Source organism: Phacochoerus africanus, chromosome 9 (genome assembly GCF_016906955.1).
Source record: "Phacochoerus africanus isolate WHEZ1 chromosome 9, ROS_Pafr_v1, whole genome shotgun sequence".
Taxonomy (NCBI): domain Eukaryota; kingdom Metazoa; phylum Chordata; class Mammalia; order Artiodactyla; family Suidae; genus Phacochoerus; species Phacochoerus africanus.
In genome coordinates this window covers 125,949,599-125,962,095 of record NC_062552.1, presented here as the reverse complement: position 1 = coordinate 125,962,095, position 12,497 = coordinate 125,949,599, and the positions used below count along the sequence as shown (strand labels likewise).

The 12,497-nt window shown below is 55.7% G+C and overlaps 1 protein-coding gene across 2 annotated transcripts in view; it reads right to left on the bottom strand.

Moving 5' to 3' along the window:
• Positions 1-1,800: 1,800 nt before the first annotated feature.
• RCOR1 (REST corepressor 1) overlaps positions 1,801-12,497 on the bottom strand; it is a 147,521-nt gene continuing 136,824 nt past the window's right edge. Inside the window, exons 12-13 of one of the 2 annotated variants that reach the window (XR_007137233.1) lie at positions 7,288-11,852; positions 1,801-7,204 (exon numbers count right to left, since the gene is read on the bottom strand). Coding sequence is in view for 1 of the 2 variants with exons in the window: in XM_047797706.1 (XP_047653662.1) it covers positions 11,811-11,852 (42 nt within the window). In the remaining variant the exon portion in view is untranslated. Of the gene's footprint in view, positions 11,853-12,497 lie in introns of both variants that reach the window. The other variant, XM_047797706.1, reaches the window with a different exon arrangement.

The following is a 12,497-nucleotide window of genomic DNA, read 5'->3' as shown; positions in this document are numbered from 1 at the left end:
TCTTAACTTGAAGAAAAGTCAAGTTCTTTGAGCATCTTTACAAGTTAAACTCTTTGTCTAGTAGGTCTGCCATCTAGCCTTTCACAGGGATAGTTTTTTTTCCCCCCTCTTTGAACAAACCATTCCTTGCTATGCCTTGTGATTCTGTTATTGTTGAAACCAATATCTGAATCCAATGATGTGGTAATTCTGGAAGGCAGCTTTGCTCTTCACTTTGCCACCAATGCACACTATGATGTGCTAATTCCGGAAATCAGATTCTCCCCCTTCCTCAGTGTTTGCTGTCTTGTTTTGTTTTGAATTAATTTTTTTTTTTTTGTCTTTTCTAGGGTCACACCTACGGCATATGGAAGTTCCCAGGCTAGAGGTTGAATCGGAGCTGGAGCCACTGGCCTAAGCCAGAGTCACAGCAACATGGGATCTGAGCCGCACCTGCGACCTACACCACAGCTCACGGCAATGCTGGGTCCTTAACCCACCGAGCAAGGCCAGGGATTGAACCCTCAACCTCATGGTTCCTAGTCGGACTCGTTAACCACAGAGCCACGGCGAGAGCTCCTACTGTTTGTTTTGCTTGTTAGAGCTACCTGCATGTGAAGGATTAGTGTGAGGTGTGAACTTAAGGTTTGCTCAGAACTTTTGAGCCTGTGCCTTCCCAGGCTCCTTTTCTCTGTTTATGCGATTGCTCTTGAATGTCCTAGTCGCCAGGGTCTGGCTCCCGAAAGGGGTGAAAGAAAACGAGGGGTGTGTGTATGTGTGTGTATTGGGGGGGGTGTTGGGTAAAAAAAGATGTTGGCCCTTTAAAGCCCCCAGTGTTGCTTCAGTTGAGGGGAAGAAGCTTTTGCAACAATGGTGGGGTGTGTGATACAGACCGCAGGCCCCTGTGTCTGCACCTTCAGGCTCAGAAGCCGTCACCAGGGACTGGAACGCAGCCCCTCATCACCGACGTGGAGAACACGGCCTTTGTTCCCACACGCTGTGTGCCAGCCGCCCACGGCCCTGGGCAGCTGCTATCACGCTGTGAGCCAGAATCGATGGGGAGTACAGTTCACGCTTGATCAACATGGGTTTAAACTGCACAAGTCCACTTACATCCAAATATTTTTCAGTAAGTACGTCCTATGGTACTGAACGAGCTGCAGTTGACTGAATCTGCAGATGCCAAAATACGGGTACACACGGAGAGGCAACTGTAAAGTTGCCTGCGGATTCTCAACTGTGTAGGAGGTCAGTGCCCCAACCCCTCTGTTGTTCAAGAGTCCACTGTACAATTTACTTTCCAAAACCTGCCCCGGAAGGTACAAGGCTTCAATAGACCTTGAAAAAAAAAAAAAAAAAAAAAAGGAGTTCCTGTTGTGGCTCAGTGGTTAACGAATCCAACTAGGAACCATGAGGTTGCAGGTTTGATCCCTGGCCTTGCTCAGTGGGTTAAGGATTCGGCGTTGCCGCAAGCTGTAGTGTAGGTTGCAGACACGGCTCGGATCCCGCGTTGCTGTGGCTGTGGTGTAGGCTGGTGGCTCCAGCTCCGATTCAACTCTTAGCCTAGGAACCTCCATATGCCGCAAAAGCGGCCCCAGAAAAGGTAAAAAGACAAAAAAATAAAAAACTTTGGAATGCTGAGGGGTGAAAAATCTTGCCTAAGGTCACAGTGATTCAGAGACAGAATCCAAGCCCCCAATTCCTGGCGAGGCACTTTGGCGTTACACGGCTGGGAGACGCTCCAGACAAACAGGCTGGAGCGGGAAGACGAGGAGAATGTGAGATGAAACCATGGGGAAGAGAGAGAAGCAGGGAAAAGCATTTCAACTCTGAGTCTCCTTTATAAAAGCAGCAGCCAACCAACAAGCCCCAGGCTTGTTAGCTTGGGAGGCCGCTCAGAGCGGCTGTCAAGAGAGGCCCAGCAGCCCCCTGCCCCCAACCACACACCCAGTCCTTCCTGTGCTGCAGTCCTGGGCCTGTCGCCAGGGAACAGGTCCACGGTGCTGCAGGTGTTTCTCTGCCTTGAGGGTTCCACCGGGACTCGACGCTGCCAGGCGCTCATGCTCTCCTCTCCTCCAGTCTGCAGCTTCCTCCAAGAAGGGACACTGCCATGGATACAGGCAGGCCCCGGGCCCCAGAGTCCCAGGGCTCAGCCTCTTCCCAGGCACCTGCTCCCGGGTACTGTGTGGAAACGCACTCCCAAACTCAGTGCAGGGGCACGGCCGTCATTTTCCTGCTCGTGATGCCGCTGCTCTGCACGCAGACTGCTCTCTCTGGGCTGCTCGCCTGGTTACCCCACCTGGGCTCAACACTCGCTCCCGCAGGCCTGGTGGTTTGTGCTGTCACTTGGGCCACCTGTGTCCAGAAGGTTGTCCCAAACTTCTTTACAGGGTGGCAGAGTTTTCAGCAAGCAAGCCCTGATGCTCGTGTCACGCTTGCTAAGGTTCCAGGCAGCAAAGACACCCCTAAGCAAAGCCCAGAGGCGGCGCAAGGCAAGGGCTCCCTGAGGCCGCTCCGCTAACAGTCTTTCCCACCAGGGCTGTCAGAGAGAAGAGGTCATCAGGCCACCTCTGCAATCGGGAGCAGGTGAGGGCACGGTTCTGTCCTAACCCTGCTCCGAAGGCCTGGAGGGCTGGTGGGGGCCTCACTGTGCTGATGGGTGGGAAGCACTGGGCCCCCCGGTAGGTACCGGGCCAGTGTCCTGGGGCTGTCGAGGAGCCAGGGACCCGTGGGACTGACCTTGATGGCTGGACAGCATCTTGAGACAGGCCTGGAAAGGGACAAGGAGGGCAAATGTCCACTCCGGAGAGCCCTGCACCATGGGTGGAGAGGTGGGGGAGCCGGTGGCGGGATGACCAGGCCGAGTCGGCCCCGGGGGCCAGCAGGGGTGGGGCTGGTGCTCTGCTACCAGCAGGGCAGCTGGCCCACAGCTCCTGGAACTCTTGGTGAGGAAGTCAAGCCCTGTACGAGGCACCGAGCAGGCCCTGGAGACCAAGTGCCCTTGCAGGAAGAGAGACCACCCACCGCACTGGCCCTGGGCCTGGATCCAAGGCAGGAAATGGGGCCGTGCTCGCCGCCACCACTGGCCGTGGGGAGGCTTAGGCTGCACCCAGCCACGGGCTGTCGCCAACCCGAGAGGCCCCACCTCATCCTCCCCACGCTGGCCATCTGCCTAGCCACAGCCTGGGCAGGAGGACCAGAGAGAGAGGCTGCCCCAAGGCAGCCAGCAGAGTGACCTTAAGCGAAGCAAGTCACCTCAGTGCTCCGGCCTCCATCTCCTCGGGTAAGTGGGGCCACCTGTTCAACAGCACGGGCTACTCCCAAGCCTCAGCGCAGCGCTGGCAAGGGACCGCGGGAGTCCGCTGTCCAGAGGGGTGGCGACGGCAAGAAAACTGCTTCTTGGGTCTCTCTAGTTTTGAACATACGAACTGCAAGTTACTGGCCACACGTACGTTATAAACAACACACACGCATGAAGTTCCTTCTTGATAGAGTTTGACACCAAGGCCACTCGAGTGTCACTGGTCCGGAGGTGACACAAGAGGTGGGGCTCTCCCAAGAGAGGTGAAGGTTCTGTCCGAAGGCCCAGGAGCTGTGGAAGGCTTGGCTCTTCCCCTGACCCGGGAGATGCCAGCCACAAGCACATCCCCAGCCTGGTCCTTGGAGAAGGATGAGATGAGCCGCTTACGCAGCGCCCCTTCTGCGCAAGGCCCCTGGGCTGGACCGAGGGGCATCCAGGCACTACCTCGGTTATGCTACGTGGCCACTGTCCTCGCCGCACAGAAGGGGAAACAGGCCTGGGGGGCTAAGGGAACGAGCAAGATCCCCCCAGATCCCTCCACCGAGCGAGAGTCAGGTCTGCATCCCAGGCCTAAGAGGAGAGGCCGCAGGGCCGAGTCGGGCCTCCGGGACGTCCAGCCCCAACTCAGGCATCTTCTCCCGTCCATCTCGGGCGAGGGGTGCTCCTCTTCATCTTGGTTTCCTCGTCTACACAACCGGGCGCCACCGCGTTCTCACAGGCTACTACGAGCAGGACGTGCAGCTGTGCGTGCTTGGTCCTCCGGGGGCGAGGCGGTCTTCAGTAGGGTAAGTGACTATTACTAAAAGCCACAAACAACATGCTCCATATGATTATCCACAGCGTAAAACTTAATTGTTGCTGAATCTCTTTTCAGTCAATTAAGTGCCAGGAGCCACCGTACACAAAGTAACTGACAGAGTCTTTGCAGCAGAGCTTCCCCTCGGGCCGAAAGCTGGCAAGACATCCGGGGCACCGGGGCCGGCCCAGACCTGAGGCCAGGGGGTCCCTAAGGAACACGACCGCCGGAAGTTCACGTGGGACTACTGCGCCTGCACACCCTCCCCCGACAGCCAAGGGCGGCCTGGAAAGGAGCCTGTGGAGCAGCCGCTGCGCGGCGCTGCTGGGAACGCGGCAGCAAGGAACGTCCGAGCGGCATCGGCCAAGGGCAGGAAGCCGGGTTGGTGTTAGGGTCACCGGGGAACCATATGAACCTCTGACACCCTCCAGTGGATGGTGAGAAATGGAGCCCCAACTTAGAGAAGGGGGCTGGCTCGTCCCACGTAAACCTCAGGGCTGGCTGTCACTCCTTCTCCAGCTGCCACCTCCTCGGGGACACCTTCCGCCAGGATGCCCCAGGCAAGACGACCCTCCCCACGTCTCCCTGCGATCTGAAACACTAGATGGTGTCTGCGCGGCTTAGCCAGGCCGGAACCCTGCCAGCCAGCGTGCATCTTAGCCGGGCAGCGCCCCGGGAAGGGGCGAGGGCAGCGAGCACCGGATGGGAACGGAGCAGCTGAAAACCAGAGTCCACCAATCACGCTGCAACCCCGCTTCAAACGTACAACCACAGGCCTCTGGCTGAATTCATTCTTCCCCTCGAGGCTGTGGCAATAAGTAAATAAATAAATAGCAGAAGACTCAAGAAACAAGCAAAGAGCCCAGAAAACTGCCAATTTCAGTTCGCCCGCCTCTGGATGCTCAGGACTGGCAGCTGCAGTCCCGTACCCTGGGAGTCGATCATGAGCCATACAGGGCTCCTCCCTCAACAGCAAGGGCAGCGGGCTTTTGCCTTTTCTCCTCAGGGCACCTGGCGTCCCCACGACGTCTGTAACAAGCATCTGGGTGCCATTTCCACCAGCCGTGGCGACCAGATGCCTGGGACAGTCCTGAGCCCATGAGACGCTCATCCAACACCTAACTTACCACAGGGCTGGAAGGGCAGAGGGCAACACGCCACCTCCCTCACAGCTGACGGAGGAGGAACTGGCACAGCCTCTCTGGAGGATGGATGGCAGTATGAACCCATGCAAATCGCAATCCTAGGTGCTCATTCTACCACTACCCTTGCAGGTAGGTAAAAGGACATAGGTTAGTTCCAGTCTGCCGTTAATACAGATGACACTTCAGTGACCATCAGCTCAATAAACTTGGAGTCATAACCAGAGTACCATAACCAGGACATCATGAAACCAGCACAGAGCAGTGAAGCAACTTTTTTTGGCCCCGCCTGCTGTCTGCAGAAGTTCCCCGGACAGGGCTTGAACCCACGTGGCCCAAGTCGCGGCTGTGACAACGCTGAGTCCCTAAGCGGGGCCAGCTGGGAGCTCTGGAGCGAGGCAACTTTACAGCCATGTGCCAATGTGGAAAGACCAGGATAAGATGAGGGCGTGTCAAGCGCAAAGCGAGGTGTGATGAGCACGTGCAGAACAGCCATCCCTGCCCTGCGGCAGAGCAAAGCCCACAGCAATGCCAGGAGGCTTAAGACAAGATGCAAGGCTCTGTTTTTCTAGAAGGTAAATGGAGCATTCTCTGCAGGCAAGGGCCCTGAGAATGGGAAAGCTGGAGCACTAGCTCAGGTGACTGGGAGGCCCTGCACCCTCACTGGCAGTGGCGACAGAGGAAGAAACTTGGGGAACTTCAGAACAGCCGTGCTTCTCATCTGAGGAGCAGAGACAGCAGCGCCGTCCACCAAGGAGGAGAAGGGATGGGCAGACACCCGCGTCTCGGACACGCTGTTCCGCGGTTCCGATGGGCGCAGGGGTGGCGCAGAGCTCAGCTCCGGGGCGTGCCGGGGGCCCACAGGTGACCGGAGCCCCGGTTCGGGGGTTACCTGGTCCAGGAAGGGCGAGCAGAAGGAGGGTAAGGCTGGTGGTCGGCTTAAGGCCGCAACAGGGCCACGTGTCCTCGGCAGGCCGTCCCGGGAGACGGGCTCCACGCGGCCCAGGACCAGAGAGTAAGTGGGGACCCTCCGTGCGCCTGTCCAGGCCCCACTGAGGCCCAGGCTCGAAGCGGCCGCAGAGACGAAGGAGCCTGGCTCTACGTCCGCCGGGAGGAGAGACCTTGTTCGCCTGACTTCCCGCGTCGGCACCGAGCACGGTCCTGGTTCCCCGGGCACGCGGAAGCAAGCGCGAGCCTCTGCCAGCAGGGAACCGGGGGGCTGGGGACCCCACCTCGGGAGCAGGGGGCGGGGCCTGTCCACCCGCCCGGCAGGCAGCGGGCCGCAAGGCGCCCCTGTGTGCAGGGTCCTCCCCTCCAGGAGAGGGGGGCCCGGGCCTGGGCCCTCACCTGCCCTCACCTGCCTGGACGCCCGCGGCCGTCTGCGCCGATCCTGGAAGTCTTTCCCCCAGCTCCCTCCGAACCCCGTTTTTGCCTTGGCTGTTCTTCCAAGTCAGACAAGGCCGAGCCCACACAGCCTCCACCCCGGCCCAGAGCCCTGGGCTAAGGATCCGGCGTTGCTGCAGCTGCGGCTGCGGCTGGGACCCGATCCCCAGCCTGGGAACTTCCTTATTAGGCCCATGGGTGTGGTGAAGGGAGGGCGAGAGCGCGAGAGGCAGGCAAAGCCCAAAGGGCCCCTTCTGGAGCCCACCCTCGCCCCGGGAGGCCGCCTCCAGAGCCCTGAGGCCCTGCGCTCCTGCCCGCACCCCCTCGGGCTCGCCGGCTCCATCTCCGGGCGGAAAGCCCGGGCTCGGGCCTGGCACGCGCTCCCCGCGCTCTGAAGCCGGAGTCACACTGGGGCCTCCCTCAGGTCTCCTCCTCCTCTTCGGTGCCGTCTCTGGGCAGCACCGGGCATGCTCTGCCGTGACACTTGGCGCTGTGACCGAGGCTACCAGGCGAGGAACTCAGAGAAGCACCATGGGAACGCCTCCCACACCAGGCAGAGTCACCGCCGCACAGCGTTCATTTTCACTGCTGCGGGAGGCAACGCTGGATGTGGAAGTCAGGTACCTGGGGTGGGGTTTTTTCTTGGCTTTTTTTTTTTTTTTTTTTTTTTGCCATGCCCTCAACACACAGAAGTTCCCCAGCCAGGGATCAAATCCGCACTACAGCAGTGACAACGCCAGGGCCTTAGCCCGCTGCCAGACCAGGGAGGCCCCTGGAAGTCCGGTGTTTAACAGCAGTAGTGTCCCAGCCGTGCCTCTCTGCTGCCACAGCGCAGGGGCTGGGCAGGGCCAGCATCCTCACGCCAAAGCCCGCTCAGGCCGAAAGGAGCAAAACCACTGATGGGAAAAAATTCCTCTCTTTGACCTATAAGCACTCAACTCCTGCAAACTCTACAAACTCATGTTCCTCAATCGGCTCCCAACCATACGATTATAGGTTATAAATAAAAACATAGTGCGGGTAGAGCTAGAGGCTAAAGACAGGGTGCGCAGCGCTGGGGGACGGTCCCTCTCAGCAATCTCAGGGCCACTGCCCAAGGCAGGGAAACCCGCCTGGGACCAGGGAGGCAGGGAGGGTGCTGCTTTGAGGGAGAGCGGAGGGTCAGGGCATTCTTTCCGTTTCATATTTTATTACATCAATGGCTTGAAAATTTTTATTTAACTTCAGCAAATATTGGGAATAGAAAAATGAATTCTGCAGAATTTCACAAATAAATTTTTAAATCTCTACTAACAAATGTTATCATTCGATGGCTAAGCAATTATAATGCTATGGACATTCACCACAATGAATGTGCTGAAATAGAAAACAGGCAAAAAGAGACATTAAAATATTACTTACAACAGCATTATTACAACATAGTTTCTTTAAAATTCCAACATGGATTTTTATCACTTCAAAAGATATACAGCATTTCCATTATATTTGCAAACTTAACCTTATACATCTTTTAAAATCTTGAAAAATTTTTAAGCAATCTAAAAAGCACTTAGCAAAGTTGATAAGTCTACACAATGGAATGCGAGCCGCTGCGGTATCGGGTTTAGGTTTAGTTTTCGGAGAAGGCGGCCGTGAGCACTCATTATCATACAACATGCATAGACTGTCCCGCCCCTCCGTCTTCCCAACTGCGACCTCACTGCAATTGTGCTTTGCCAGAACTAGGAAACGCTGGGAGTGGCAGCAAGGGGGTTTGTTTCCGAGCACTGCACGCGGTCACCAGATTCCCATTAGCTAACTACCGTGAGTCAGCACGAGGCAGAGTCTCCCTTGATATTGAGAGCCTGAGTCCTGGGTCACTCGATCAGACACAGGCTGGACAAGAGAAACGAGGCTCTCGCTCGAGGTGCTGCCATCTGCCCTTTGTCACGGAAGCAGGGATCCAGCTAGTGTAATGCACTATTTGGCTTATTTTTGGTAGGCAATTATACCAATAGTACATCTGATGTTCAGAAAGACAAAAATAGGGCGTAGCTGCAATTTAAAGTGACGAGGAGCACTCAGAGGGGTGCGTGAGAACGAGCAAACCTTAGATGCACGCGACAACTGCTTAGTCAGCCTACCACGTGAGCTTTGAAAACGCAACGATTTCTTCTTTTCCATGTTCTGATCAGAGGTTTGTGACGACCAAAGGAAGGATCTGATAGGTTAAAAGCTATCAGAAGCCGGCTTGAGGAGCCGGCGTCCGGGTGGGGGTGGGGTGGGCGTCGCACCAGCCTCCGGCGCCCACTGGCACCGGCACGGGCACCGCCTGTGCGCCAGCCCAGCGGAGGCCCGGGGCCTCGCGGTTAAAGGGCTGTGTTACAGTCCCCGTCGCTGCTGCAGGCTTGTCCCCACGAGATTCAAGTAACGAGGTGTGTAAATGAGTAAGCGAAAAAAATTTTACCTAACACTTTACACATCTACATAAAATTAAATAAAACAAACTTTTAATGCATATGCAATACAATTTATATCTTTTAGGATTTCTAAACTAAAAGTTAAACTATCATTTGTTTCAATGGTACTATATTTTGTACAATAACTTATACTTAGGAGAAAATTTCCACAAAAAAAATATATATATAGTTATGACATTCACATTGACCACTTTTAAGAAGACAAAGCTTAAGTGAACGCTGCACCGCAGCGCTGTCCCTAAGGACCCTCACGCATCCAAGCAGAACGTGCCGATGCTCTGAGGCCTTGCTCTGCTAACGGGTCTTCCCATGAATGAGACCAGGTCACTCGGCCTCTAAAGCGAAGTGACTTCTTGCACTTAGAACATCACTGCAAAGACAGCGACCAACCAGCTGAAAACACAGTGCTGTCTCGTGCGCGAAGCGACAACGAAGGCAGTCCGGCAGAGACAACTATCATTCTTCCTGCGGGCAAATGAAAATGACACGGCCCTTCGCCTTGGACAGAAAGCCAAACTTTCCGCCGCTCTCACTCATCGCCAGGACACCAGCACAGGGACTCTGCTGGAGACCGCTGGGGCCAGGAACCAGGTAAGGGGGGTGCCCAGCAGAGCCGGAGGCCTGGCGCTGCCCATGTGCTGGCCGTGCCACACAGGATCCAGCATCGAGCCTTCAAAGCGCTGCCCACCAGGATCCATTCTTAAGGAAAAGAGTCTGGGGGGAAGAGAGGAACGGCGCCACAGGCGCGAGAGAAGCCCCCGCTGCAAACTGCCTACCGCTTCTGCTAAGAGGCAGGAGGTGGTGAGAAGAAGCAGGGAGAAGCTAAAGCTTCCATCAGGCTTGGTGCCCCTTGAAGCGACGTGCAAAGCATACGTCGCCTCCTCCCCGTGCTCTTCCTGCCGAGTTCCAGTTACGCAGCAGGCTCGTGATACAAACCACAGCGGAGCCCGCGTGTGGCTAGTGTTACCGTGCAGCGCCTGTCGGGCAGCAGCGGTCAGCTGGGACTGCCCTCCTCTCCGCTGAGCTCTTCCTGCACCGACGGGGGCACCTGGCGAAGGGACAGGTCCCGTTTTACTCCCCTTTTGAATGACCTTTCTCCCGGTTTCACAAAACAATCCAGGTTTCTCGCTGAGCCTCCTCCTAAAGAGGAAGTCAGCTGACTTAAAAAGAAAAAAGAAAAAAAAGCCAAGGTGCTTGGGAGCCATAACATCAAATTTTAATTGCATATTTCAAAATTTTAACAATTTTGTTTATGCCTTAAAGCATCTGCATTTTTTTTTCCTTTTTGGTATTGAAAGCAAGAAAAAATATCGAAATGATGCAAAAACCAGTAACAAAAACAAGCTCCTTCAACATATTTAGTGCAGGCTGAACAGACCGTGGGGCTGGGAAACAGGGGATGCTAGAACGCGGTGCAACAGTCTGCCCTCGACCCCTCAGCAGGCCCACGGTCTGGCAAGAGAACAAAAGTGATTCTGGAAGTTTTAAAACAATGATTAAACATCTGTACTTGTTCCCAGTCCAACCAAAAGGTATCACACACCGCTTTTGTAGACTTTTCTTTCCATCTTGGTCTCACGAGAACCAGTAACCGTCACCTCCTGTCCTGCACAGTGAGTCACACTGAGAGGATGGTGCTGGCGTGTCTCATGCACACCAAGGACACAGAGGCTACGTGGAGTGACAGGCACACCAAGAGGTCAGGGAACAAACACCACGTAGCTCTTACAAAACCATCGCCAGCTATTCTAAGGCCTTTGTTATTGCCCTGCCCTGACGTTTACAATCTGCACTCCGTCAAGAATCTGCAGCGCGTCCTCCCCTGTCTCCTAACCTCAGTGATGTCATCTTTGGCAAGCAATAAACTTCAAAGAAGAAATAAGACACTAAAACAGAAAAAGGGTTGATAACGTGGTTGCCAAAAGGAGAAGGCACCAATTCCAAATGTACAAGCACCAGGTACAGTGGTGTGGACCAAATCTCTTGGAGCTGGGGGGGCGGGCGGGAGGGGGGGGCGGTCAGGAAAGACAGGGCGGCGCCCGTCCTGGGATTCCAGCGCTGAAAGCTGAAGGCAGAAAGTGTGGAGGGCCCCGTTCCCTTAGCTACAGGGTCCAAGGGCAGCTGCTGTGAGTGAGCCTCGGGCCTGGCGGAAAGGGAGAAGGGACGGGGGAGACTGACGCTGCCTCGACTTGCGAACCATCACTACACCTGCGTCCAGGGAGACGGGTGATGATGCAGCTGCAGTGTACTGTGATTTCCACAGAGCATGATGTCACTTAGGTGGGTGCCTCAGAGAAGGACAAAGGAAGCTTCCTAGAAGGCCAACAGGGTCCCCGGTACTCTGAAAATTACATGATGCACAAGGTAGAGATTGCAGGCCATGCAGGAACAGAGTCGCCCCTTCCGAGCCGGCTACCTGTTCTGAAGCTGCTGACGGGAAGAGCTGCCGTCGGCGGGCCCGGGGCCCGGGCTTAGGCAGCCCCGAGCCGCAGGAGGCGCGCGGGCCACGGGGCTGGCCCAGCACGGAGGCGGAGGGAGAGACGCCACGGAGCTCTCCGGGGAGTGGCGCCAGCACAGAGGAACGAGCGAGGAATTAAGGCAGATGCAGCACAGGACTGGAAGTGTATGCCTTTTTTGGTAATAGCTGCTTGTCCACAGAGATGTGATGCGGATGGCTAGGTGATGCCTGGTACACCTGAATCCTGGGAAACACAGTCGTCCACACCGAGTGCTCAAGGCCTCAGAGCTGCTCATGAGGCAGATGCGAATCTGACGTCAAGAACAGAAGCAGCCTGAGGAGAGAGAGAAAACTGAGCCAAAGAGCAGCTAAACAACACAGACTGCCCGCTCTGGCCTAGGGCACCCGCCCTGTGCTGTAAACACGGCCGCTCCCAAGAGCAGGGCCGGAGTGCAGCCTCTGCCGCCACGGGCCGCACTCAGCTCCTGGCTCCGCACGTTCCAGCTGGGCCTTCTTGGACAAGCTTCGGTTTCCTCATCAGCTGAATATACATAACGAGGTCTGCTTCACAGGATTAAATAAAAATACCTGAACTGGGCATATCGGCACAGTACCTGGCAAACTACCGTGCTCAGGTGTCTTAGCATCGGCTGGAGAGGACAATGTGGTACCCACCCCGTCCCACACACGGCCCCAGAGCACCTGCTGCCGGGATACGGGAAGACATCTGATCCCGCAGGATCTTCCTGATAAGCTTCAAAGACAGTCCGTAACTCTGTACTCATTTTTCTAAGACTGGCTCTCAGACCCAAACCTAAAGGTGTCACTCTATGCCCACGGTGTCTTACTGTTAAGGAAAGAACTAAGCTAAAGAGCCCTAAACCTGAAAACAGTGGCACCTTCGGGTGAACTATAAACCTAAGAGAACCGGTGTTGGTGAAATTGGAGGTTCCCCTAACCAGTAACACATCCACCCAAT